Source organism: Cavia porcellus, unplaced genomic scaffold, assembly GCF_034190915.1.
Source record: "Cavia porcellus strain 051 isolate PalLab524CR breed Dunkin Hartley unplaced genomic scaffold, mCavPor4.1 scaffold_17, whole genome shotgun sequence".
In the NCBI taxonomy this organism is placed as follows: Eukaryota; Metazoa; Chordata; class Mammalia; order Rodentia; family Caviidae; genus Cavia; species Cavia porcellus.
Window position 1 is genome coordinate 72527166 of NW_026947500.1, and position 25471 is coordinate 72552636.

The window sequence follows — 25471 nt, forward strand, 5'->3', positions numbered from 1 at the left end:
CACTGAGTGTGGACCCTGGACACAGCACCTCAGCCACCCAGGTGCAGGAGAGATGGGCCCTCACCCCACCCAGCTCAGCGGAGCCAGGACGGGGTACCGAGCTGTTCACACAGACCACATGTGCCCCCCAAGCCCCGGCGCGGAGGAAGACAGCAGGCGGGAGGAGTTCAGTTCATTTACATGCACGTGTCCGACCTGTGCCTGCGTGCCCGGGGCCCAGGCGGGTCACACCTCGAGATAATGCTTTATTAAAGGTCAGGTTAATACACAGCTTTGGGAGGGAGATTTGTACAAATGTCCAGAACTAATCAGGCAGCCACAGAAATCCACCAACTCCTGCGGGCCCGGGAGGCCATGCAGCAGACAAAGTGCTCTGTATACAGGTGGCCACGGGGTGCAGGAGGCAGGCACCCAGTGGGCCGGCGGGCAGCGGTGCCTCGCTGGCGCCCACCCCCACGGTGCCTTCGTGTTGGGAGCAGGAACCAGGGGTCTGGCAGCGAACGGGTGTGGGAAACCACACACTGAAGCTGGACCTCAACCAGTTCCTCATCCTGCAGTGACCTCAGCCTTCTAGACAAAGCATCGCGCTGATACGAACCTGGCAATAGCTTCATAACATAAAGAAGTTTCTCCTGGGCCCAGGAACATGTTTACCTTGGCTGCATGCACAAGAAAGTGTCCTGAAGTGACTTGTACTGCTCTTTGTTTTGAAACACTATAAAAACTTTGGAGTCCTTTAATAAATCGCCTTTTGCCTCCTGAGCAACTGGTCTCCCTGCGTCTTCAGCCTCTCGCCTGACTCCTTCCCCGCGCTGGCCGAGGCACCTTCGGCTCCAGCCACGGTTCCGCATGGGTCCTGAGCCTCTGCAGGGGACAGAAGCTGCTGTTCCCGGGGCTCCGCACTTACAGGCAGAGTCTTCTGAAGTCACTAAGTGGCCAGGGCTGGGCTCAAACCTGCACTCCTCCCACCTCAGCCTCCCAGAGTGCCGGGGTGACAGGCGTGCCCCCCAGGGCCCTTCCTAGGTGTTCACCTGGACCCTCCCTCCCAGTACCTAGGATGTCCACAATTATGCAGTCGCTATCCTCTTCCTCCTCCTCCGTGTCCCCCTGGAAGCCATCCATGTCCCCGATGCCAAGCTGCACAAAAGGGACAGAGAAACTGTCAGCAGGGCAGGGGGCACCCCCAGGCATAGCCTCTGTGCTGTGACCCCTCCTTACCCTGGACGGCCTGGTGTAAACTCTGAAACCCCGACCTCTGAAAGCTGCCATCATTAACCATCGCATCACAGAAGCAATTTATGACTTCTGGGTTTCCGGTTTGGCTTAACAGAGAAACTGACCCAGGCGTGGTGCACAATCGCCTTCGCGGCACCCTGGGAGGCTGAGGCAGGAGGGTGCAAGTTCCAGCCCTGCTGCTAAGTGAGCAACTTCTTAAGATGGCCTTGTTTCAAAATGAAAACACAGAAAAGGGCTCGGGTGCGATCACTGGGAAGGTCCTGGGTTCAGTGCCAATACCCTCTCCTTTTGGGGGGCTGCTCCACACACTGGCTGGGTCTGTTCATTTCTGTAAATAGCTGAGCACTCGGCAGGGCTCAAGCATCTCTGGCACCATCACCCATCTGCTCAGGCTGGCCGGGCCCCTTGGTGATGGCCAAGGCTGAGGGAGGAGAGGGCCGCAGGCTCCTCCCGAGTGCTTGCCTAGTGTGCATGACACTTGGGCCAGCGCTGTGGCCCCCAAATCTGCCTTCTGCTTGCCTAGAAGAGGGGTAACAGACAATGGGAGGTCCGGTCTGCACACCGGCTCCTTGCCCTCCTGGGGTGCAGGGCCCCTGAACCCTGGCCGCAGCTAGTGCTGGGGATGCCCAAAAGCAGGGACTCGGCCTCCTACTGGGTCAGTAACACCTGAGGACCCCGCGCTGGACTCTGGAGCACTGAATGAGAACCCTAAGGAACTGGACAGTGGTCAGAGCACTGGGACATGCAGAACGAGACTGGCTGAGGTGACTGTGCCCACCCGCGTGGCCTCTGCTGCACTCACACTGCAGTCTGTGTGCCACCCTACCACCTGCAGCTGGGCCAGGCCTGTGGCCAGGGAGTGGACGCAGGGCAGCATGGCCTGTCACACAGCCCGAGGACACTCCAAGACCCTGAACAGTGCATTCCCCAGGGCCTCTGGAGAACGCAGGGCCCCTGCTCCACCGGGCTCCTGCCTGCACTGTGCGTCCCTCCGGGCCACTGACCCTCGGACAGGCTCCTACCTGGGTGCTGTGCTGTGGCTGTGCCAGGTGTCACAGACACCCTGCAGGGGACGCAACAGGCTCCCCAGCCCCTGCTCCCACCCCCTCGCCCGCACCCGGGCCGAGGCTCACCTGGCCCTCGTGCCTCCGCTTCTTCATGAACTGTGTGATGCACATGCTGCCCGCCGACTTCCTCTTCAGTGACACGGGCGGCCCCTGGCCGGGGGGCGTGGCAGGACTGCCGCCACCGCTGCCCCCGCCGTCCTCGCGGGGGGCCGAGGGCACCTTGGTGATGTAGCTCCAGCGGCAGGGCACGGGCAGGTGCTCCTGGTTGAAGCAGCGCAGCACCTGCGGGTGGACGTACCAGCACATGCGGAAGTCGGGCCGCTTCTCGTACACCGAGTTCTCCGAGATGATGCGCTTGAGCCTGGCCTTGGAGGGCACGGCGGCGGGGTCCTCGGGGGGCGTGTGTGGGCCCATGGGGCTGGGCGGGCTGCCGGCCTCCCCGATGCTCAGCAGGCCCCGGCGGCAGTGCTCCTGGAACTCGCGGATGATCGCCTTGCTCCCGTTCACGTTGCCGTGCAACAGGGGCAGCAGCTGGGCCAAGACTGGGGGGACAGGGGACACGGGGGAGGGGTGCTAAGACATGGGTGCAGGGCTACCCGAGCGCCCGTGACGGGCTTCAGCTGCAGGGAGCTTTTAGGATGGTCTCCCACAGGGTGAACCTCGAGGCTTCCTGCGTGGGCCCCAGAAGTACCTCCAGCCCCACGGCAGGCGAGGCTAGCGCTGGCTGGATGTCAGCACAGCCACCTCCCCCAAATCCCCGAGACGGGCTGGAACCCAGGGCTCTGCCCTGAGCGTCCGTCACCCCCAGCCTGGCCAAGTTGCTCAGGCTCGGCTCACACTCGCACCCTCTGCCTCCCGAGTGGCTGGAATCAGGTCTGCAGCACTATGTTGCTGACCATGTTTAGCCACTAGCTTCTCCTCTGCTTCGGAAAATCACGGCGACATAGCTGTGCCCAGGGGTACTGTGTGCTGTATCCTGGGACGGCATCCCGGAGGCCCCACTCACTCTGCTGGTCCCGCTTCTCTCGCCCGGAGGCCTTGGGCGCGGGCTTGTCCTCGGTGGGGGCCGCCTCCAGCAGGCAGGCCTCGAACTGCTGCAGCACCTGGAGGTCGGCGGCCGGGCAGTGCGCGCCCCCGGCCCACACGCAGCCGATCCACAGGGGCTGCAGCATGCGGACCCGCTTCCCCTTGGCCAGGAACTCGTCCCACTCCTTGGCCTTGAGCTTCTGGCGCACCTTGTGCTTCTCCGGGTCCGCACATTCCTGGCGGAGAGGTGGGGAGACTGCTCAGGGTCCCCGCTCCCCTGGGCCCTGCCAGTGCTGTAGAGGCCTCGGTCGGGTCAGCCACACCCACAGATGAGCCACAGCCCAGCCCCACGCTGCATGGACAGTGAGGTGTGGACTGAAGCCCGGCTGCCCTCGCACTCTGACCCTCCTGCCTCGGCCTCCCCAGTGCCGGGCTTCCTGGCGCCCACCAGCAGCCCTGGCTCAGAGAAGGTCTCGCTAAACCGCCCAGGCTGGGCTGGAACCGGCTACCCTCCTGCCTCAGCCTCCTGGAGTACTGGGACGATGACTGTGTGCCTGCCCTGTCCCTCACCTCGGTCACACCTTCATCATCGGACAGGTACCCATGGGGCACAAAAAAGCCATCGTCCTCATCTTCATCCTCCCCCACTTCATCGTCATCATCCTGTAAGGAGGGGATAACTTTACCACATGCGGGACACAGAACCCAAACTGCATTCAAAACACACGCGTGGGGTCCTGGGTGCGACGGGCTCGGGCCGGATCAGGGCCCAGCACCGCTCGCCCGTGGGCTCCTGTGCATGGGGGCCCAGCGGCTGCTGGGCTCACACGTCTGCTCCAGCTGCCCGTACCCCTTCGCTGTGGGACAGTGACTCCCCGGGCTCTTCCTCTTCCCACTCCTCGTCGCTGTCCACCTCATAGTCCAGGAGCTGCTGCAGGGAGACACGGGTGTCACCGAGGCCATCGGCAGCGCACAGGAGCCCGCGCTGGCGCCGGGGGCCAGGCGGGGCGCACCTTGTCCTGGGCCCAGGGGTCCCGCGGGCGGATGACGGCTGTCTTCTTGCTCCAGGTCCCCCAGTAGGCCGGCCGGTGGTTCTCGGAGAACTGCAGCAGCTTCATGCGGCCGAACCTGCTCCTGTCGGGCACGTCGCCCTTGCCACTCTCCACGATCATCACCACATTCCTGGGGGCCACACGGGGCTTGGACGGGTCCCGCCACCTTATACCCCAGGGCTCTCGGTCACCTCTGCGGCCACCCTGACAGGACAGCGACCCTGACTGTCCCCAGAGCAGCGTCGTGCAAAGGGCAAGGCCCCAAGGTGCCCCAGAGCCGAGGTGCCAGCACCCAGCAGGGCTGTGACCGCGGCCGACCCGAGAGCAGTGCACTATGCGGGGTCCCCAGGGGACGGGGAAGGCGGTCCCAGGGCTCCCTCTGGGCAGCGGGGCCCAGCCCTGGCGCCATCAGCCTCACCTGTTGCCAGCGACTGCGGCCCGGCTGCAGAGTGCGGTGGGCCCGGCCCGGAGTGGCCGGCGGCCCCTGAGGTCCTCCAGGAAGGAGAAGTCGCCGCGCTGCTGCTGCAGGAGCTGGTCCAGCCGCGCACACAGGTCCTGGTCCAGGCTGGCCCGGCACTGGGGCGCCAGCACCATGTGCTCCTTGATCTCGAAGGGGGCGAAGTTCCCACAGGAGCCAGCCAGGGTCTGCAACGGGGAGCCCGTGAGGCTCGGCCAGCCCTTCCAGGGGCAGGACGCACGGGCGCTATCAGAGCCACAGCCATGGCGGCCATGGGCAGCTAGAAGCCCGCACTTGGGAGTTTAGGGACACGCGGGCACACGGAGAGCCCAGAGCCAGCTGGACCGTGCGCAAAGACCCTGCTCAGCATCCTCCTCTCCAAAGGACAGGAACAAAAACTCGATAGAACGCAACAGCACAGCCAGCCACACACACGCACGCACCCCCACCGGGTTACGAGTCAGCACTAGCAAGTAAGCCAGGAGGATGCAGTTACAACCAGGACACGAGGAGGCTTCCAACGAAAGCCAGCGCCCTAAAAGGACAAAACAGGAAGCTGCGGGCCTGGCGGCACAGCCCGGATGGCAAGTTATGCCGGAGGCCGAGGTGGGAGAAGGCTGGTCTGGAGAAAACACTGACTCGGACACCACGGAGCCAAATCAAAAGACCTGGGGTGGAGGTGGGCACAGAGGCCCTGGGGTCAACGCCCAGTGCCACAACAGCACGACAACCACGCCACCACGGGATGGAAGAGGGTCCTCGGGGCCATGACGAGGAGCGAGGCAGGGAGCAGGGCCGGTGGGGCAGGGGGCCAGCAGCAGCCTCGCTCCAGGACCCGCCGGCCATCGGGGCACCTGGGTGCGGGCCTTGCCCCCGTCCCTTCCCTCACCCCCTGGGGGCCCTCGCTGGTCACCCAGGCGGGGCTCTGCCTTGCAGCCCTCCTGCCTCGGCCTCCCGCAGCTCGGCACATGCTGCCAGGGCCAAGCTGCCCCCAGCGGGCACCTCTTCCAACCCGCCACTGCTGTCACACAGGCCTTTCAGGAGAGAGCGAGTGACCAGATACTGAACTTCAGGCTTTCAAGCAATGGAAGCGCTAGGGCTTCCCACAGCTTCCCGGCACAGGAAGGGAGGTGGCCGCCCCGAGGGCGCCCTGCTCACCTTGGGGGCCTGCGGGGTCTTTGGTTTCTGGAAGAACCGGGTGATCTCGGCCTTCTCCGCCTTAATGCGCTGCGGGTAGAGGAGAAGCGCACTCAGCTCCGGGAGCTGCCCCGGGTCTCCCAGGCGTGGGCCAGGGCTGTCCCTGCGGGCGGAGGCGCTGAGCAGGCGTGAGCAGGACGCCAGCCTGACATGCCCGACGGGGCCGCCCTCCTGCCGCGAGCGCCCAGCTACCTTCTCCTCCTCGCGCAGCCGCTTCTCCTCCTCCTTCCTCCTCTTCTCCTCCAGCTTAGCCCTGGGGACAGCAGAGCCCGTGTTGGCCACTGCCCGCCTTGCTGGGGCACCGAAGGCCGCCCAGCCCGCAGCAGCCAGGGCTGCACTGGGCGGTGGCCGTGACCCTCTGCGCTATGCCGCTTTGCAAGGGAAAACAGCAGACGCGCAGCACAGCCAGGTGTGAGGGGCTGCGTCTGTCGCCCCGCGCTCGGGGAGGCTGAGGTGGGAGGAGGGCCACCGGGCGCAGCCCAGCCGGCCGCATACAGTGACCCCGGTCCCCACAGAGACAACCCCAAGCCTGGAGTCGCAGTGCTATGCCCAGCCGGGGCTCCACACCCAGCACCAACGGCCAACACAGTGAGCCCTTGGCGGGCGAGCGCTGGGGCTCGGCGGCGCCCGCGCCCCGCAAGCACAAGGCTGCGAGTTCGAGCCCCGGGACCAGATACACCAAAGCCCTCCGTGTCCAATTCTGCAACTTAAGACATAAAGGATCCGAGGCACGCAGCGATCACAGGACGCCAGGCCGGGAGCGGGGGAGCCGGGGAAGGGGCCCCTGCTGTCCCCGGGGTGCGGGCCACACTCACTCCAGGGCCTCCTGCCGCTCCCGGCGCCGCTCCTCCCGGCGCCGCTGCTTCTCGGCCCTCTCCTGCTCGCCCTTGGCCCGCTTCTCCCGCCGCTCCTTCTCCCGCAGCTCGCGCGCCTCCTCCTTCCTCCTCCGCGCCTCCTCGCGGGCGCGCCGCACCTCCTCCTTCAGCTTCTCCTTCTCTTCCCGCAGTTGCTCTCGGTCCTGGGACGCGGGCGGGCACAGCTGAGCCGCTGAGCCGGGCCACCGGGTGACCCCCCGGGCCTCGCGCCAGCCCCTGGAGCAGAAGGCGGGGGCAGGGGCGGCCTGAAATACCCGGGGCTGGGGACGCGCTGGGGTGCGGAAACAGAAACCAAACCGCGGTGGGGAGCGAGGGCCCCCGAAACCCCGGGAAGCCCTGCCACGGGGTGACGCTGAGCCCTGCAGCAAGTGGCTCCGGCTTCCAGCTCCAGGACACACACAGTGCAGAGCTGGCACAGGCAGGCGCGGAGGCTAACCGGCTGCAGATCCAAGCCCAGCCCGGGCAGCGCAGCAACCTGCACCTACTGACTGCAGGGGCCGGAGGAAAGTCAGGGCCCAGCCGCCTCTCAGGGGACTGTCAGCCACAGGGCCAGCTCTGCGCCTTTTCTGTACTCTTCTCTTTTTGGAGACAGCGTCTTGCTATGTAGTTGAGCCTGGCCTAGAGCTTGAAGTGATGCTCCTGCCTCAGCCTCCTGAGTGCTGGGACCACAGGAGTGTGCTAATACCATCACTACAGCTTCTAAAGCTCACAAGTAGCTGGATGTGGTGACACACGCTTGTCAGCACAGCTATTTGGGAGACTGAGGCAGAAGGATCCTAAATTCATATTCAGCCTTACGAAGTAAAAAATGGAGGACCAGGGATATAGATCAGTGAGACCTTGGGTTCAATCCTCAGGACAAAACAAAAACAAAACCCAAAGCTTGGAAAGGTTGAGAAGTTGGGCCTGGTGGCACACGCTGTCATCCAGCACTCAGGGAGCCGAGGAAGGACCGCTACAAGTTTGAGGCCACTGTGGGCTACAGAGGAGCGAAGGTCAGCCTGAGCTGCACAGCAAGGTCGTCTCCCACACACAAAAACGGAACCCCAATCAAACCAAAACAAGAAAAAAGAAAAGAAAAAGGTTCAAGAGAACCTGACACCACAATCTGCAGACCTGATTTCACAGGTCTAACTGACATAAGCCTCGGGGGAGCCTGTTCCTGTAACTGAAGCCAAATGAGAACTGGAGGCTCCCCGCCCTGCCCTCCGCCCCATCGGCCAGGAAAGGGTCTCACTCTCTGCAGCTTCGGCTTGTTCTTCTCGGCAGAACCTTTGACACACTTCTTGGTTATCTGAAATGAAAGATATTTACATGTATTTACGTATTTATTAAACTGTTTTTGTCTTTTTTGAGACAGGTTTTCCCTATGGAGTCCAAGCTGGCCTTGAACTCACTTTGGACTCAGGCTGGTCTTGACCTCACACGATCCTCCTGCCTCAGCCTCCCGAGTGCTGGGGTAAGAGGCTGTGCCACGCGCCTGGCCTTTAAACTTTACTTTTAAATATGGATTGTTCCAGGCACATTTCTCTGGGGACCTCATGATGAAGTCCCTAGGGAGAGGGGAAGACAGGATGAAGAGGCCACCACTATGAATGTGTTTTCTTTTCTGTGATGCTGGTGGTGGGGAAGCGGTGGTCTGAACCTAGGGACTGTGGATGGAGCTGCATTCCCTAACCTTTCAATTTTTTTTTAATTTAATTTTTTTTTTTGGATACCACTTTTGAATTTTTATCCCGAGACAAGGTCTCACTCAATTGCTGAGGCTGGGCTCCAGCTTGTGTTCTTCCTGCCTCAGCCTCCCAGGGCGCTGGGATCGCAGACATGTACTACCATGTCCAGCTAAGAATGTGCTTGCAAAACAAGAATCACCAACTCTTCCCGAAGACGTGTTCTCAGGCAAGAGCACGGAGCCTCTCTGGGGAGCACACACTTGTGCATGAGAAGAGGGGAGCGGAGGGGTGGGGCAGCACGGAAAGGAAGGGCTACTGGGAAGCTGGCAAACGCGGAAAGCAGAACCACGGGCTGCCGGGTGCAGGGGGACCTGCAGCAGGTGAGGTGAGCCCTGCCTGTCTGAAGGGCGAGGGCTCCATAGGTGGAGGGCGCGGCCGGGGTCCTCCCGGCATCTCTGGCATCTCTGGAGGAGCTGACGCCGGGAGCTGCTAACTTTTCAGGCAAAGTCTGAAATGTCACCGTGCGTGCACCGGTGTGCCTTCAGGTCTGGCTGGGCTTCTGCTCGCTACTCTCCCCTGGGGCACCACGCCTTGCCTACTGGAAGTGGTGCGGGCCATGGAACCCAGGGCCTTGCACACGCCAGGTAAACACTCACCACTGAGCTGCAGCTCAGCTTTCCATGCTACAAAGTAAAAGTTTAGGGGCAGGCCGGGGTGCTGGCACATGCCTGTAACCCCAGCATTCAGACGCAGAGGCAGGAGGATGAGGATCGCTGCACGTTGGAGGCCAGCCTGGACTGCACAGGGAGACCCTGCCTCAAAAAGGCAACAGAAAAAGCTTGGGACATTACCTGGCGGGCTGGTGGGCCACTCTAGGGTCCCTATACTCTAGGGCACAGCAGTCTCCATCAGGTCAGCAGGGATATGGACAAGGAGCCCCTGGCCCCAGCCTCCTCGTGTCACCCAAGACTCCCACCAGCCACATGGAAGGTGCGGAGGTGAATGGGAAGAGGGGTCAGGGCTGGGAGGAACCACCTCTGGGCTCCTGTTAGACCGGCAGAGGCAGCCCAAACAGAAGGTGGAGGCTGAGTAGCAAAACCAAAGACATCAACAGCCCTGGAAAGGGTCCCATGGGTCAACAAAACTGTCCCAGCAACTTGTTCACCTTGGAAACCAAACCCCAAAGGACCCCCTCACAGGCGCCACCTTTGCTTTGAGGAGGGTGAGCCTTGCCACTTGCTGTTGGCAGCCGGCTTGTCACCAAGGGGACGTGGCAGAGATCTGCATCTGTCCCGGGCAGGTGGCGACAGCACCCGGCCTTGGGCGGCCTCACTAAGGGGAGGAAGAGGCCTCTGTCTCTCCGAATGTATTTCCCGTGTCAAGCCGGTGGCCCCGGCTCACCGTTAGTCTGAGGTGACTGCCCACCTGCTGCTCTGGCTACGTGACCAGCAAGCCCTGGACTCACAAGAACCAGCTCGGGCAGCCCAACTGCCACCTACTCCCAGCCCAGCATCACCAAGGCTTCTCTGGGCACTAATACACACGCGCGTGCACACACAGGCCGCCCTTCGTGGTCTGATAAATGTCATCTCCCGCAAGCCAGGCCCCGTGTCCAGCGCTCCTTCTCCTGTGGCGTGCAGACCCGCACAGTGGCCCAGGCCTGACCCAGGCTCCCAGGGGAAAGCGCCGCACACTCGTCCTCCCGCAGAAGGCAAGCCGGGCATCCACACTGCAGCACGCAGCCTGGAGGAGCCTCTCAGGCTGGGGTGCTTCTGATTTTCTCAAAGGGCAGGCAGCAGCTGCTGTGGGGGCGCTCGGGCTGCCAGGCACTGAGCAGCAGGCAGAGACAAGGTGGGAGATGACCCCAGAGTGGCCTGCCCATGCTGGAACGGGAAGCCTCTGCTTCTGTGAGCCGGGGGGGGGGGGGGGGGGCGGGGGGCAGCCCTCCGCTCCCGGCAGCCTGGGGCTGGGCAGAGGAGCACAGGACAGTCATCTTGGGGCTCAGGCTGAACACAGGAAGGACTGCAGAGATCATAACTGAGGCTCCTCCCGTCCAGCACTAAGGGCGCCCAAGACACCCCTGAGTGACAAGCAGACACTCAAGAGGTTGTGCATTAGGTGAGGAAACACCACGACAGTGTCACTAGGTGGTCTCTCCGACGCTGAGGGGGACAGGTGACACAAGGTCCAGCCTCAGGGGAGACCAAAGAGGACGCTGCTGCAGACCACGGTGCTTAAAAGCGAAAGAAGAGGGCCGGGGATTTAGCTCAACAGCCTAAGTGCCTGTCTAGGAAGCATGAGGTCATGAGTTCAATCCCTGGTACAAAAAAAAAAAAGAGAGAGAGAGAAAGAAAAAGTGGCCCCGTGGGCTCCACAGGGATTTGCTTCCAGGACCCCAGTGGACTCCAAAATCCTCCAAACCTCAGTCCCTTAAATGTCCTTGGAGAACGTGGTCACTTCTGGAAAGTTGAGGGCATGGGGGGAGCACTCAGGGGCGGTGCTGCACTGTCTGTGGGGGGCCAGTACTGACGCTTTTTTTTTTTCTCATTTTTTGGGGTTTGATTTTGGGTTTCTGTGGTGCTGGGGATGGAACCCAGGACCCTCACACTGAGTCTCTAAGATGTCCATGCTAGCCTCAAACTTGAGATCCTCCTGCCTCAGCCTCCCAGAATCCCAGTATATCCAAGGATTTCTGATGCCCGATCCAGGGCCATGGAACCTGCAGAGATGGAGCTGACAGTAATCCGAGGATATGGGAACTGTCCTCGAGGCCAGGGCTCATCTGGCAGAGAGGCAAGGCGGGCTCCAGCTGCACAACTGGATCCCTGCGCATTTACGCAGTAATTTGTCGTCACCAAGAAAACAGGCCTGATTGCAAACACACTGGAGAAATGCTCAGGGCTCCCACACTAATTAAACACCCTGGGGCGACCTGAAAAGGCTGTTCTAAAACTATTGTTTTTCAAAGTGAAAGTGCTCAGACCCTAGAGTACTTAAAAAAAACGACCGACCGCCCCTGAGCTTCCTGGGAGGGAGAGCACAGCAGGACTCACTTTCCAGTATTCAAATCAAGAAAAGCAAAACAGAACAGCAAACACTCCTGGAGAGTTCCAGTGATACCCCGGGAACTTGCAAGGGCACATTCCTTAGGTATCACATGCAGGGTGAGCATGTAAGCCCCAAAGAGGTGACAAAGACACCCCCACCCCCACCGCACTCCGTGGCAGAGAGAGTTGACAGCAAAAGAACTTCCCAAAGTGACCCCCACCCCTGCAAGGCAGGAAAGGCTTTAGAGTTGGGTACCAGTGGAAGAAACAAACAATCAGGAAACACAACAGAAGCCAGAGGCAGAGGCAGGAGGATCTCCTTTGAGCACGGCCTGGGCAACCTGTGATGCCAGGAAACCCTGTCTCAATAGGTAATACAGGGCTGGATGGAGCTGAGTGTCAAATCCATCACTGACTGCCCCGTATCACAAAACAAAGAAAAGGAAAAGGAAGAGGAATTCAGCAAAGCGGGCCCTCGGGATGGAAGTTTGCAAAATCTCCCGAGGGCACACAGGAAGTTTTCAGCTGGGGGGAAGATGTCTGCGTTTCAGGGCATCTGGAGAGCTGGAGGGGGCGCTGAGCACCAGGCCTGGCACCTCACATGCTCGCGTCTATGCAGGCGCCTAGCTCGGCGGTGCAGCCCTGGCCTAGCGTGGGAGATGACCTGGCCTCAATCCCCAGGTCTGAAGAAGAAAAACTCAAATGCACATTTCCTTACTCTTGGTACACAGGCTCGGTTGCTCGAAGCAGTTTTACTGCTTCATGACAAGATTCAACTGTGATTTAGCTTCAGAGGTAAAAAGCAACTTCCTGAAAACATCCTGAGTCCTGTGTCCATGCTAACTGGCTGCGATTAGCTGCTACTGGTCACATGACTACAGTTCTGCAAACTGTGGCAAAAGCCCAATGAAGAGGCAAGCAAGGATGGGGAGAACCAGAAGGAAGCTAAGCCCCTGCCTGTGAGCCAACAGAGCTGGGGAGAAAAAAAAAGCGCCCCACCCCCTCACCTCCAGCACCAGCTGATTGGGAGGAACCTTACTGTTGGACTGACTCTGCAGGCCTACAGCCAGTAGTCTGAGCAACTATCTGGAGGATGACAATACGCAGTAGAATGACCACCACAGACTTCCTACTGTCCCATCACTGCGTCATTCATTGTATTGTTGTTTTATCCCCTTTAAAATTAAATTTTAAAGAAGATCCAAGCAATCCCCTGTACAGAAAACGGAGGCCAACAGCAGGAGAGATTAAGGCCCTGGTTTTACATCCTTGCTGGGATATTTCAGTCAGCTTCACTAATATACAAGAAAAGCCGGGCTCTTTTTCTTGCAGATGCTGGGGGGGTGGGTGGTACAGAGGATTAAATCCGGGGACCTCCCAACCAGCTCTATCCTCAAGCCCTTTTTAATTTTGACTTATTTACTTAGGGTAGTACTGCAGGCCCCAGGGCATTCTCACTGAACTACAATCCCAGACCTTTTTACGTTTTGAAACAGGTCCTCACCGAGTTGCCAATGTTGGGCTCACACTTGAGACCCTCCTGCCTCAGCCTCCCAGAGTGCTGCGATGACAGCCCTGTACAGCCAGGACCAACTGGCTTTTATTTATTTGTGACATGATCTGGCCAAATTGCTCAGTCTGGGCTAGAAACCCAATTCTGCTGCCCCAGATTCACCGAATGCTGGACTTACAGGAATGGGCCTGGATGCCTGGCTTCACTTCAGCTCACTTCTGTTCTTTTTCTTTAGTGCTGGAGACTGAACCCAGGGCCTCACTCACGCCAAGCACGCACTCTGCTCTCCAGCTACCCCGTCAACTCTCATTTTATGTGGTCTCATTCAGTCTTCCAGGTTGGCCTTGAACTTACAACCCTCCTGCCTCTGCCTCTGCCCACAGCGGAGTTCAGTTATTGATTTAGTTTATTGCCTACAACCCCCAGCAGGGGAAAGCCAGAACAAGAAATAGAGCTGTTCACCGGGTACAAACCAATCAACATGATAAAACCAGCAGCCTTACCATATACCACTAATGGGCCAGGTGGGAAGGGTGTCAGGAAAGCAATTCTATCCATAACACGAGAAAACCGAACATCCAACAATCACTGCTATCCAAAGCGGTGATGAACGTCTGCGGTGAAAATTTCAGAACACTAAAGAAACAAACGGAGGATACCAGAATATGGAAAACCTCCTGTGTTCATGGACTGGCAGAATATTGTTGAAAAAACATCTATAGATTGAATGCAATGCCCACCAAAATACCAATGATGGTCTTCACAGTACTAGAAAAAGACAACCCCACAACACAGAAGACCCTGGATAGCCAAACCAATGCTACGCACAAAGAGCAAGGCTGGGGCCGGGGATTTAGCTCAGTAGCACAAACGCCTGCCTGGCAAGCCCGAGATCATGGTTCAATGCCTGGTACCAAAGAAAGAAAAAGGAAAGAAGTGCAAGGCTGAAGCCCAGCATAAGGGCACATGCCTGAAGCCCCACCACTTGGGAGGCTGAGGCAGGAGGATCAGACATAAGAGAAGCACTGCAAAATTAAAGGCCAGCCTGGGATACGCAGCTAGATGCTGTTTCAAAACATCAACCAACCACCAGCCAAAGAAATAACGAATAGCTTGAGATATAGCTCAATGCAGAGGCCCTAGGTTCAAACCCCCAGTAACATACACACACACACACACTCAGCAAGAATATAGAAAGCAAGATGGGCTCGGTGCTGTACATCTGTAATTCCAGGACCGGGGACCCTGAGGCAGGAGGACTGCCACAAATGCAAGGCCAGTGTGGCTCCATAAGTGAGTTCAAGGCCACCCTGGTCTATATAGCAAGACCTTGCCAAGACAAAAAAAAAAAAAAAAAAAGGCCACGCAGGGCGGTGCACACTCGTAATCCCTGCGCTCAGAGGGTGAGGCAGGAGGGTTGCTGCAAGTTCTCGAGCAGCCTAGGCTACACAGTGAGCTCAAGGATAGCCGTAACTGCACAGCAAGGCTCTGTCTCAAAAACAAACAACGGGATACAGAGAACAACAATAAATGAATAAATGCTGGCAAAGATGTGTATGTGTGGGGTAACAACCCCCTCTCCTGCTGCGGGGAATGTGAGTTACAGATTAGCGCAGCTGCTGTGGAAGCAGTGTGGAAGTTTCTCCATGAACCACTGCTAGAACTACCGCATGGCCAAGCCATGCCACGCCCTGGTATCGACCGAAGGAATCCAGGTCAGCAAAGCACACGGCCCTGCTCAGCCACATCTGCCGCAGCAGCGGTTTCAAATGGCCAAGATGCGAACCAGCCCAGGTGTCTAACGTAGGGACAGAGAAAAATGTGGGACACATTACACTGTGGACTACTGTTCACCACAGGGAGAATAAATGTAGTCATCTGCAGGAAAACGACGGACCTGGAGGACACAGAAGGTATTGACTGAACTCAGCTAAGCAATAGTGAGCATGTTTCCCCTATTATGCAGAAGCTAAAAAAGTGGCAAAAATGAAGAAAAGAAACGATCACTAGAAGACAGGAAGAGAACCAAAAGGAAAAAAAGAGAAAGAAGGTGTAAGCATGATGAGACGCTGATGTGAGCAGAAGATAGTGCACGCACTGACTCCTCCCCCGAAAGGAAAGCGGGACTGAGGAAGGCAAGAGGGGACGGACGGGGGGACGGACGGACGGACGGACGGACGGACGGGGAGGGAAATGACGAAAACTGTTCAGTGCCGTAACCAATAACGGGCGCCGGGGAAAAGAAGAAATGGGTCACTCAGAAACGTTTAAAAAAGCTGGAGATACAGCTCAGGACACAGCGCCTGCCTGGCCAGTGTCAGGTCACGAGTTCCAGTCCTGGTACCAAAACCAGAGAAGGCTAAGGGCACACTTGTCCGGCAGGCACCGGCCCCAGGGCCCCCGCAGTACTGCAAAAATAACACAATAAAATAGTCCTTTTGACATCAAAATTCAGTTTAAATTAAGTAGTCAAGACTTAACAATCTACCCCATACCCAACTTTACATAAAGATCAAACACTAACCCACCAAATCAAGCAATAGATTTGGGGAATATGGACTTATTTATTAGGTTTTTTTTCATCTATTTTGGGGGGTCTTTTTGAGGCAGGGTTTCACTATGAAGTTTGGACTGGCTTTTTTTTATCATATAAAGATCTTTTCATATTGATCTTTCTTTTCAACTTCTGAGTATTGATTTTAACTCAGTTTCTCCAGCGGGCTGGCTTTGAACTCACTTTATAGCCCAGGTGGCCTCAAACTTGCAGCTGATCCTTCTGCCTCAGCCTCCCGAGTGCTGGGATTACAGGCATGTGCCACTGCATCAGGCCTTTTTAGGTTTGAGACAGGTGTCCTCTGCAGTTCAGGCTGACCCTGAACGTACAGCAACCCTCCCGCGTGCTGGGGTTCCAGGCACGCACCACCTTGACTAACTGGAGTGATTTGCATAGTCTGTACCCAGCAGACCCAAGGTGTGAGTGATTAAGAACCAAAAAGGCAAAGCATGTCACCGAGACACCCTAAAGCCCAAGCACAGGCTGTTCTAAGGTGACAGACCCGAGTCAACACAGAGAAGCATGAAGACAGAGAAGAGCAACGTCACCTGCAGGCCAGGAGTGCACGGTGCACAGGCAGGAACGTCACCTGCAGGCCAGGAGTGCACGGTGCACAGGCAGGAACGTCACCTGCAGGCCAGGAGTGCATGGTGCACAGGCAGGCCTGGGCCTGGCATGCGCAAGACCCCGAGTTCCACACCCAGAAAACAAAAGCACACAAAGAAGCAAGTGAACGTTGTGTCCAATAACCCCTATGATACCTCACCACGTAGAGGAACTATTTCCAAAATGCAACCTAAGACAGCTGTGATCCCAAGCGTTTGGGATGAGATGCTCCAAGTGCAAAAGACACTTTTCTCCTGTTTCACCGCACCGAGGACTGAACCCAGGGTTTTCACGCTGAGCTGCATCCCGGCCCCTTTTGTTTTCAGACAGGCTCTTGCTAAGTCACTAACTTGGCCATCCCGGGCCTGAACTTGCAATTCTTCTGCCTCCGCCTCCCAGAGCGGCTGGGATGACAGGTATTTATTTTTGTTATGGTTTTGGTTTTTTTGCAGTACTGGGAATTAGTGCTCTTTAAAGTTTGAACTGCCCGGCCTGGGGTGGAGTCCCAGCCCTCCTGCCTCAGCCTCCCTGACAGCTCGGATGGCAGGTCAGCACCGCCACACCTAACTGCTGTTCACTTTCTCAGGTGACGGCTGTTCTGCCGGCAGCTGTCTCCATAGGATGCCCCATCGGACGTCTTGCTGTCCCTTCACTGGCCACTGGTGACCCCTTTCCAGCCCCCCACCAGGGGATCTATACTGGAACTAGAGGAAGAGACAGGAAACGAAGCTCAGGTGTGAAGTGAGGATCACCAGAATGGCTGAGCTGAAGTCACCACTACTTATACATGAGCCCAAGGCCAGCAAACTCAAATCTCCGGCGACAGCCGACCTCCTGCAGACAGCCCCGGCCAGCCCTGATCTGTAAGGACCCAAGCCTGCAGGCTTCTGACCTTCCAGAGGCCGAGTCCGCGGTCCCACTCACCGGCCGCAGCCCTGGCTCCCGCGGGGCGTACTTACTCTGCCGACGGGTGTGGGGGCAGGGGAGGGCCTGATGCCCCCCTGTGGCTCCTCAGGAGTGCTCGGGCCCTCGGGCGAGGTGACAGGAGAAGAGCTCGAGCTCGGGGATGACGAATGGCTAAGGACAGAGTCCTCCTCGGGACACGATTCCAACAGCTCGCTCTCCGATGTCCCACTCTTGTCCAGAGGTGTCGCGGGAGGAGACGCGGCACAGGGAGGCTTTGCGGCCAGGATGTCCTGCAAGACCACCACAGGCACCTTGCCTTTAAACAGGAGGCTGCTGGCGTGGCTCCAGGCGTCCCGCCCCACCTGGGGGCACACACTCGCGCAGCTGGGCAGCGTGGGGCAGCCCTGCCCGTCTGGGCCACCTGAGCCCCCAAGCTCCTCCTCTGTTTGGCAAGGAATGTCTGAAAGGGTCTCTTCAGGAAGCCCCAACTTGTCACTGTGAATGACCTTCAAGGGTCCCTTCTCTGCAGCCTCCTCTCCGAGCCCATTGACGGCCTCCCTGGGCAGGGAGGCGCTGGTGCTGAGAGGCCCGGGGGTCACAGTCCTCTCTGGCTGCTCGTTCGAGTCCTCCGTCAAATCGATGGTGACCATGTGCTGGCCGAGGCCACTTTTGACCTCACTGCTGAGGAAGCTATCTAAGGGACCCTTCCCATTGATGAGTTTCGGGGTGAAGTCCTGCTCAGAATCCACGGGACAGTCATTCTCCAGGATGTCCAAAGAGGCTTTCAGAGTGGCGACGTTTTCTGCCACCGAGGTCCCCTGGGCCATTCTGTCGTCCGACTCATCCGTGGCTTTCTCCTTGTGGACAACATTCAAACGCTTGAAGGGCAGACGGGCTGAAATGGACAGAACAGGCTGTGTTCCCACTGTGGAGCGGCACTCCGTCAGGACTCAGTACCCTGTGTGCGAGCGTGCCTGGGAACCAGCGGCCTTGCTGGCTCTGGGAGGGGACTCAGTTTTAAAACAGAGCTGGACACGATGGTTTACTCCTGTAATCCTAGCCCTCTTGGAGGCTGAGGCAGGAGGATGACAGGTCTGAGTGGACACCCTAGCCAGACTGTTTCAGAACAAAAGAGGCTGGCTGGGGATGGAACTGTGTGAAGGCCCTGGCTGCATGCTCAGTGCAGTCCATGAACTAAAGATGCTGGCAGCGCTGGGCTCTAGCTCAGGGACAGAGCAGGCTGCCTGGCTCGGGTGAGACCCTGGGTTCAATCCCCAGCCCGAAAAAGGACTAGCTGTGTTTTCAGTCTACATTTTTCCAGCATCCTGGTTAAAACCCAGAATCAGCCAGGCATGGAGGCACATGTCTGCCATCCAGCACTCGGGAGGCTGAGGCAGGGGGAGCCCCATGAGTTCAAGTCCAATCTGAACTATATGACTATGCCCTGTCTCAAAAAACCAAAACGCAAATAAAGGAAACAAACAAAAAGACATAAAAACCAAAAACTCTGACACACTTTTAGTGGGGATACTGGTAGAATTTTAAAGGAGATTTTCCTATCGCATCAAGATCCAGTTCAAATCCCAAACTAATTAATTAATTGATTGGTTTTTTTCAGTGCTGGAGAGTGAACCTAGGGGCCTTCACACCGAGTTACATCTGTGTCTTTTTTACTTCGAGACAGTGTTTTGCTAAGTTGTTAAGCTTTCCAGACTGGGGCTGAATCTGAGATCAGCTCGCCTTAGCCTTGCAGAGCCCCGGGACTGCAGGTGTGCACCTCCAGATTTGCTCACATGGGGGAAATCCCACTGGAAGGGATCGACAGCTGGTTCTCAAAGGGAAATACACCCGCCCAGGGGCAGAAAGACTTTTCTTTTCGGCCCCAGCTGTCAAATTTATTGCAGACACCTTTCTCCCAGCACCTGCTAGGTTTGGGCTGGGAATAAACAGTCCACAACGCTAAGCAGTGAGGAATTCCAGTGAATGAACTCGGAGGACCTCACATTCACTTTAAGGCCAAGTTACCTCTTACGATTTCATGAGATTGTATAACAGACAAAAAAAAGAGAACAAAACAAACTATTCCCTTTCTTTTCTGGGCAAGAGAGCGACCCCAGGGCCTTTACACTGAGCTCCACACCCTGCCTCTTCTTTCACACCAAGTCTCACTAAATTGCCCAGGCTGGGCCGTCGCCCTCCCGCTTATACTCTGTGTAAAACGAGGGTGTCCTTGGGCTCTACCCCTCTGTCCTTCTGTCCCTTCTGGGTGGAGACCTGCAGCATGGGATTCCCCAACATCCAACGTGCTAGCAGTCACCCCAGGAGGAGGCAGACTGCCCACCAGAGGCCAACTGCCCACTTTTAAAACTGGAAACCAGTTTTTTCATAGGACACCGTTGTTAAGGACTGCAGATGAAATCTGGGTGAAGTGGATTTGGGGACAATAGTTTTCCCGTATGAGAAGAGTTTACAACTGGAGCCGCTCTGTCCTCCAGCCACGGAGGGCAGACAATGTGTGCAGACATTTGTGGGTGTCACGACTTGCCCCTGGTGGGAAGAGGACAAGGATGCTGCAAAATTTCCTGCAGGACTCAGGACAGCATCCTGGAAGGGAGAAAAAAAGGCACAAAACACTCATGGAGCTGAGGTAGAAAGATGCTGCTCTAGAGGTGGGAACCTTTGGACTAGAAACCCGGGGGAACGATACTACACAAAAAAGGGATTCCCAAAGGCAGGCCTGGCGAGGAACACCTGTTATCCCACACTTTCTTGGAGCTGAGTCGGGAGAATCACACGTTTGAGCCCAGCCTGGGCAACTTAGGGAGCTCCTGTCTCCAAAAAGTAATTAAAAAGAGCTGGGAGGGTAGCTCAGTGCAAAGGCCCCGGGTTTAATTCCCAGTACTCCCCCACCCCCACCACCAAGAAAACAGAACACAGGCATGCTGCTGCACAGCTGTCATCCCAGCACTCAGGAGGCTGAGGCGGGAGGGTCACTGCAAGTTCTAGACCAGCCTGGGTTACAAAGTGAGTTCTTGGGTAGCCTGAACTGCTGAGCGAGGCCTTGTCTCAAAAACCAAAAAACTGAAAAACAAAAGACAGTTCATCACATATATGTAAATATTCCAAAGTGAGAAAATATCTGCAGGCTGGGGATTTAGCTCAGTGGCCAAAGCACCTGCCTGGCAACTGGAAAGTCATGGGTATGATCCCTGTACCACTCCCTACTAAAAAAGGAATCATCCAAAATCCCTAACCCTACTGGCCCCAAACACTTTGGAGTAAGGTATCTGCAAAAAGATGAATTGTTATTCTCCTCTCCAGAGGTCTAATAGTGCAAGATAACCATTCCCCTGGCCAGCGTTACCTTGTATCAGTTTCTTCACAGGAAAGCTTGGTCTGTCTTTACACTCCATGGCTGCAAATAAAAACATCCATGAATAAGTTACTAAGTGTTGGAAAAAAGCCAGCGAATATATACAGCACCAAGTCTGTTCAAGGTGGCCAGCAGTGGTAATTCTGCCCTGGCTACCAGAGGCATTTGGCAGTGGATAGAGGCCTATTTTGTTGTTGTCTGGAGTTGCAGGGACCAAGATGCTCTTCAAGTCTATCTGTTAGAGGCCAGCGTTACTCCTAAACATTCTCAAACACCCAGGTCAGGCTCCCCGATGAAGAATTACCATTCCCCAAGTGACTATACTGAGAAATTCTGCCCTGGTTATATCTTTATTTTATTTATTTATTTATTTTTTTTGGTCTTTTTCCTTTTTATCGGTACTGGGGATCGAACTCATGACTGCCTGCTTGCAAGTCAGGCGCTTATGCCGCTGAGCTAAATCCCCAGCCCTTGCCCTGGTTATATCTTTATGTTCTTTGTGAAAATAAAGAGTTCTGTTGATGGAAAGTTTTATGATGATGTCTCTCTCCACACAGAAGGCCAGCTGGGTCACAGCAGGGACTGGTGCTGTACACCCAGCACATAGCTTGGGGGGAAGCCGATGGACAAGTAACCGGGAAAACAAACGCAGACCAGGAAAGGTAGAGATGAAAGAAAACATCGGATCATCTATTCTACGGTAAATGTAACCCTGAAGTAAACTCCTCCACCCCACCCCTTGACCCCCACCAGAGGTGGCAAATTAGGAAAGGATTCCTTTGTGAAGGAAACACAGTGGAAGGCACTCTGAGCTCGGCAGGCAGGAGCTGAAGTGTTGGCAAGACATGAGCGAGACTATCTTCCGGCAACAAGAATAACGTCAAAAATCAAGAAAATCATCTAACAATAAAGTTGACACAGAACGGACATAAATAGAACAAAAGCTACGGATAGATACGTTTAAATAGGTTAACTGTAGATGCTCACATCTGCTAGGCGACGTGGCTTAGAAAAAGCTAGTTTAGGGGCTGGGGATTTAGCTCAGCGTCATAAGCGCCTGCCTTGAAAGCAGGCAGTCGTGAGTTCAATCCCCGGTACTGATAAAAAAGAAAAAGACCAAAAAAAAAAAGATTAAAAAGCTAGTTTAGTTATTTTGGGGAAACTACATATATTTTGTAAAAGCTACATCAGACCAGGGCCTTTTTTTTGTGTGTGTCTTTTTCATTTTTTTATCGGTACCGGGGATTGAACTCACGACTGCCTGCTTGCAAGGCAGGCGCTTATGCCGCTGAGCTAAATCCCCAGCCCCCAGACCAGGGCTTTGTAAAAAACCAAAACAAACAAACACAAAAAGCCCCCAAAAACTCAGCTGTCCACCACTGAAACTACCCACCCACTTTCTAACTCCCACTTACACCTGGAAAACAAGAAAAGTTACCTCGATTTTTTCCCCCTCCTCAAATGAATAATACATAATTTTTAGCCACTAAGATTTATTTTCAGGACAACCACCATGATTTGCATCTCTCTGATTCTTGATTTTTGGGTAAGAAACACCAGTTGTACCCAGAAGCAACCTTTGGGTGGATAATAAAATGGAACCCCATCCAAGAATCCGGACCATTCCAAGGCATATATGCCCTGGCACTTGTGTGTGTGTGTAGCATTACCAACTGCTCTTTATTCTGGGTTACATTCTTCCTAATTATACTTAGCATTAAAACATCCGGTTCTTTTTTACTGATATGGTGGTGACAAGCAGTATTTGGCTTTTAGTTTTTTTAAACTATAAATATTTTGACTTAATTAAATAAAAAGGGTCACAGCTCCATGAGTCAGTCCTCCTGATTTTATTTATATTAATCGTATGTCACTGAAATCCCAAAATCAGATTGTGCAAGGGCTCTCCCAATCTCTCCTCTCTCTCGGCTGTGTGGTACTGGGGATGGAACACATGGCCTCACATAAGCTAGGTAAGGGCTCCATCCCTGAGCTATTTCCCCAGCCCAAGGAGCAATGGTTCACCAAGCAGGGTGGGATGATCCTGTCTCCTAGGTGACACCCCTGGGGGTCATTTTTTGTTATCACAATTGTAGAGAAGGGGTTGCTCCTAGCCTGGAATGGGTAGAGGCCACAACGCTCTTCGGCACCCTAACAGGATGGCACATCAATAGTGCTGAGGCTGAGCAGCCTGGAACTAGACAATTCGATGTTCCTTTCCAGCCCCTAATTAATCAGACCAACACACGTTTATCGGCGCCTGGTACCTGCCAAACACTGTGCCGGGAGCGGGGGTTTCAACGTGGAGTCAAACAGGCCAGCCAGGCGGTCAGGGTTTCCTCGGTTCCCCGCCCCACGTTTCTGGGGGCGTGCTACAACGCTACAAAGATTCCTTCCAAGGAACACGGAGCAGAAAGGCGCTTTATATATCACACGCTACCCAGAACTCGCGAGTCCCAGCTCCTGGGCAATTCCCACCACACAAACCTCTTCCCTGGCCTTGCCCTTAACCGAATGGGCAGCGATTTCGGTTTCCCTGTGCCTCGGTTTTCCCACTTGCTGTAAGGTCCAACTTGCTTAGGGGATACAGATGCACCCGGGGCATCCGAAGCTGGCCCTTTTGCCTCTCTGCACCTCAGTTTCCCCTTTCGGCTACACTGAGCCGTCACTCACCACCCCCAGGGCGCCCTAGAAAGATGAACTGATGCTTAAGCGCCAAGGAAAGGCAAAACATGTATAAATACATGATCTCGGCGGCAACAATAACGTCAAAGAGGGCGCTCTTTGGGTGGAAGGGCCCCTAATAGGGATCTCAAGGCCCTAGGGACCGATCGCCCAGCCCGGGGCGCAGAGGCGCGTCCACCCCCAACCCCGCCGCACCGACCCGCACAGGCCGCGTCGCCCCTTCCCCTCAGCGCGGGCTCTAACCCACCTGGGGCCGAACCCCTGGCGCCCGGCGCCGCACACTCCGGCTCCTCCAGCATCTCTCGGGAGGCAGCTCGAGCTCCCCTGAGACGGCGGAGGTGAGGGCTCAGCTCCGGCGGCCGCTGCTGCTAGCCCTCCCGCCCGCGCCAGGTTGCCGCGACCGCCGCGCTCGTACTTGGCGGGAACCGCGGCGACTCCCGCAGCCCGCACGCTGATTGGGCGAATTTGCGTCACGTGACGGCTCACCTCGGGAAGAGAGGAGCGCCGGGAGCATCCTCGCGAGAGTCGTGGTTTCCTTTCCACCCTTGGGTAGGGTATTCCCGCGGGTAGGGGAGAGGCGGGGCTCTATTCCGGCGACCATTCGTTGGTTGGCGAGAGAAATTCTACGATTGGGTAGAGCCAATGTCAAACTGAGAACTAAGCACTACTATTGGCTAACTCTATGGGAGGAGGGCGGGGCAGAATACGTCATGAGCGAAGCTATTGACAACCAGAAATCGATTTAGAGGACTGAAGTTTTGAGTTTATCTTAAATTGTTAAACGTAAGGACTGCAATAAAAATTATGTTATTTTGTATACGAATAATATAATAGTATCTGCGTGGAGTTGTAAAAACATTTGGCATGCAACAAGCATATTTAGAGGGAATGAATGAATGTTTCTGCTTTAATGCTCAGTTTTGCAGGACTGCCCTCAGCAAGTAGTTTTTTTTCTGCCTGATTTCTACTAACTTTAAGATCCTTTTCTTTTTTCAGAAGCCTTTTTTCTCTTTCACCTGCAGTATGATCAAGTGCTTGTAGCACTTTTTTCCTCGAAAACAGCTGTGTTTATTAGTGCTACTTGACTAGTTTTGTTCATTAACTAGTAATTAATTTGTTTTGTGGTAGACTTGAGCCCACAGGCATTTTCCCACTGAACTTCACGCCAACCCTTTTTATTTTGAAACAAGCTCTTGCCAAGTGGTCTGGATTAGCCTTACCAATATTTGTCCGGAACAGATACATTTTAGAAACTCATCAGAATGAATGCATGAATATCATTTGACTGAACTGTATAGATGATGCAAATTAAAAGTCTCTCTCTCTCACACACACAAACACAGAAAAGTCTCACATAAAGCTAGGTGTTTACCTTGGTTAAGCAATGATTTCCAACCTTGTACCAAGATCTGGGTTCCATCCACACACCAGAAAATAAAGAGGCTCACATAGAAGAATAGAAACCTCCAGTGTCAGGTTGTGAGTTTTAAAATAGGTTTTCTGGTTGAGTGTGGTGACCCACACCTGTAATCCTAGGAGTCAGGAGGATCGCCTTGAGTTTGAGGCCAGCCTGAACTGCATAGGGAGATCCATTTTTTTTTTTTTTTGGAAAAAATAAAAAATAAATGTTTGGCACCAATGTAACATCTCAGAAGAGGAGGTAATGAGAAAAAAATTGGAATCTACTTCAAGTTCACAATAGTTTTGAGGTAAACTGAGTAATCAGTAAAATTGGTTGAGGAACAAGTTGAAACCCAGAAAATTCAGAGACATCACTTTGGACAAATCCGGCCATTACTCAAGGCCTTAGTTCCTCTGTCTGAACCATGAGGGTGCTTTCCTTTTCTGACATACTGGGATTTTATTTTTATTTTTTTCACACTGGGACTTTATAAACTCAGTTGAGCATATCAGAATTGCATGGGAAGCCTTTTCAAATTATTCATAATGGCTGCATCAGTATCTTGGGGTGTTCTTAGCAACCCTTTGATATTGTCCACTTCCTTTTGTTGAGGTGTTTGGAAGCTTCTCGCAGTCTCATCAGCAGTTTCAACACTGAAGTTCTCAGCATCTTCATTGTAATCAACTCCCTGTGATCCTCCTTCCTCAGCCTCCTGAGTGCTGGGATTATAGCCATGCACCACCACACCTGGCCATTCAATACATTTTTATCAGCAAGTTGATACAAAAATTCATATCAATAA

At 55.3% G+C, this 25471-nt stretch overlaps 2 protein-coding genes across 5 annotated transcripts in view; both read right to left on the reverse strand.

Moving 5' to 3' along the window:
* Positions 1-25471, reverse strand: part of Mpnd (MPN domain containing) — a 69869-nt gene that overhangs the window by 13262 nt on the left and 31136 nt on the right. The gene's annotated exons all lie outside the window — the stretch shown is intronic.
* Chaf1a (chromatin assembly factor 1 subunit A) lies at positions 167-23761 on the reverse strand. Of its 4 annotated transcripts, XM_063229177.1 has the most exons (16): positions 23515-23761; positions 22850-22974; positions 20574-20624; positions 17263-18104; positions 8148-8204; positions 6851-7053; positions 6228-6288; positions 5997-6065; positions 4800-5026; positions 4343-4547; positions 4180-4260; positions 3900-3992; positions 3310-3565; positions 2370-2845; positions 1053-1137; positions 167-864 (listed from the first exon to the last, which is right to left on the reverse strand). In XM_063229177.1, exons 3-16 carry the CDS (start codon positions 20620-20622, stop codon positions 737-739), a joined length of 2832 nt encoding a protein of 943 aa, XP_063085247.1. In that variant the 5' UTR covers positions 20623-20624; positions 22850-22974; positions 23515-23761; the 3' UTR covers positions 167-736. The 4 variants fall into 4 exon arrangements, with proteins under 4 accessions (XP_063085247.1, XP_063085246.1, XP_063085245.1 ...); XM_063229176.1 differs by lacking the exon at positions 22850-22974 and having other exon boundaries at positions 4180-4257; positions 23515-23726; XM_063229175.1 differs by lacking the exon at positions 22850-22974 and having other exon boundaries at positions 23515-23726.

What these genes read in the sequence shown, in the direction of transcription:
- Chaf1a (XM_063229175.1), bottom strand. Translation starts at nt 23,566, where the DNA reads ATGCTGGAGGAGCCGGAGTGTGCGGCGCCGGGCGCCAGGGGTTCGGCC. An exon ending in CCCCCACACCCGTCGGCAGA is followed by an intron (nt 8,205 to 17,262) that starts GTAAGTACGCCC and finishes CTTTCATTTCAG; the next exon opens with ATAACCAAGAAGTGTGTCAA. An exon ending in GGCTGCGCGAGGAGGAGAAG is followed by an intron (nt 6,066 to 6,227) that starts GTAGCTGGGCGC and finishes CTCTACCCGCAG; the next exon opens with CGCATTAAGGCGGAGAAGGC.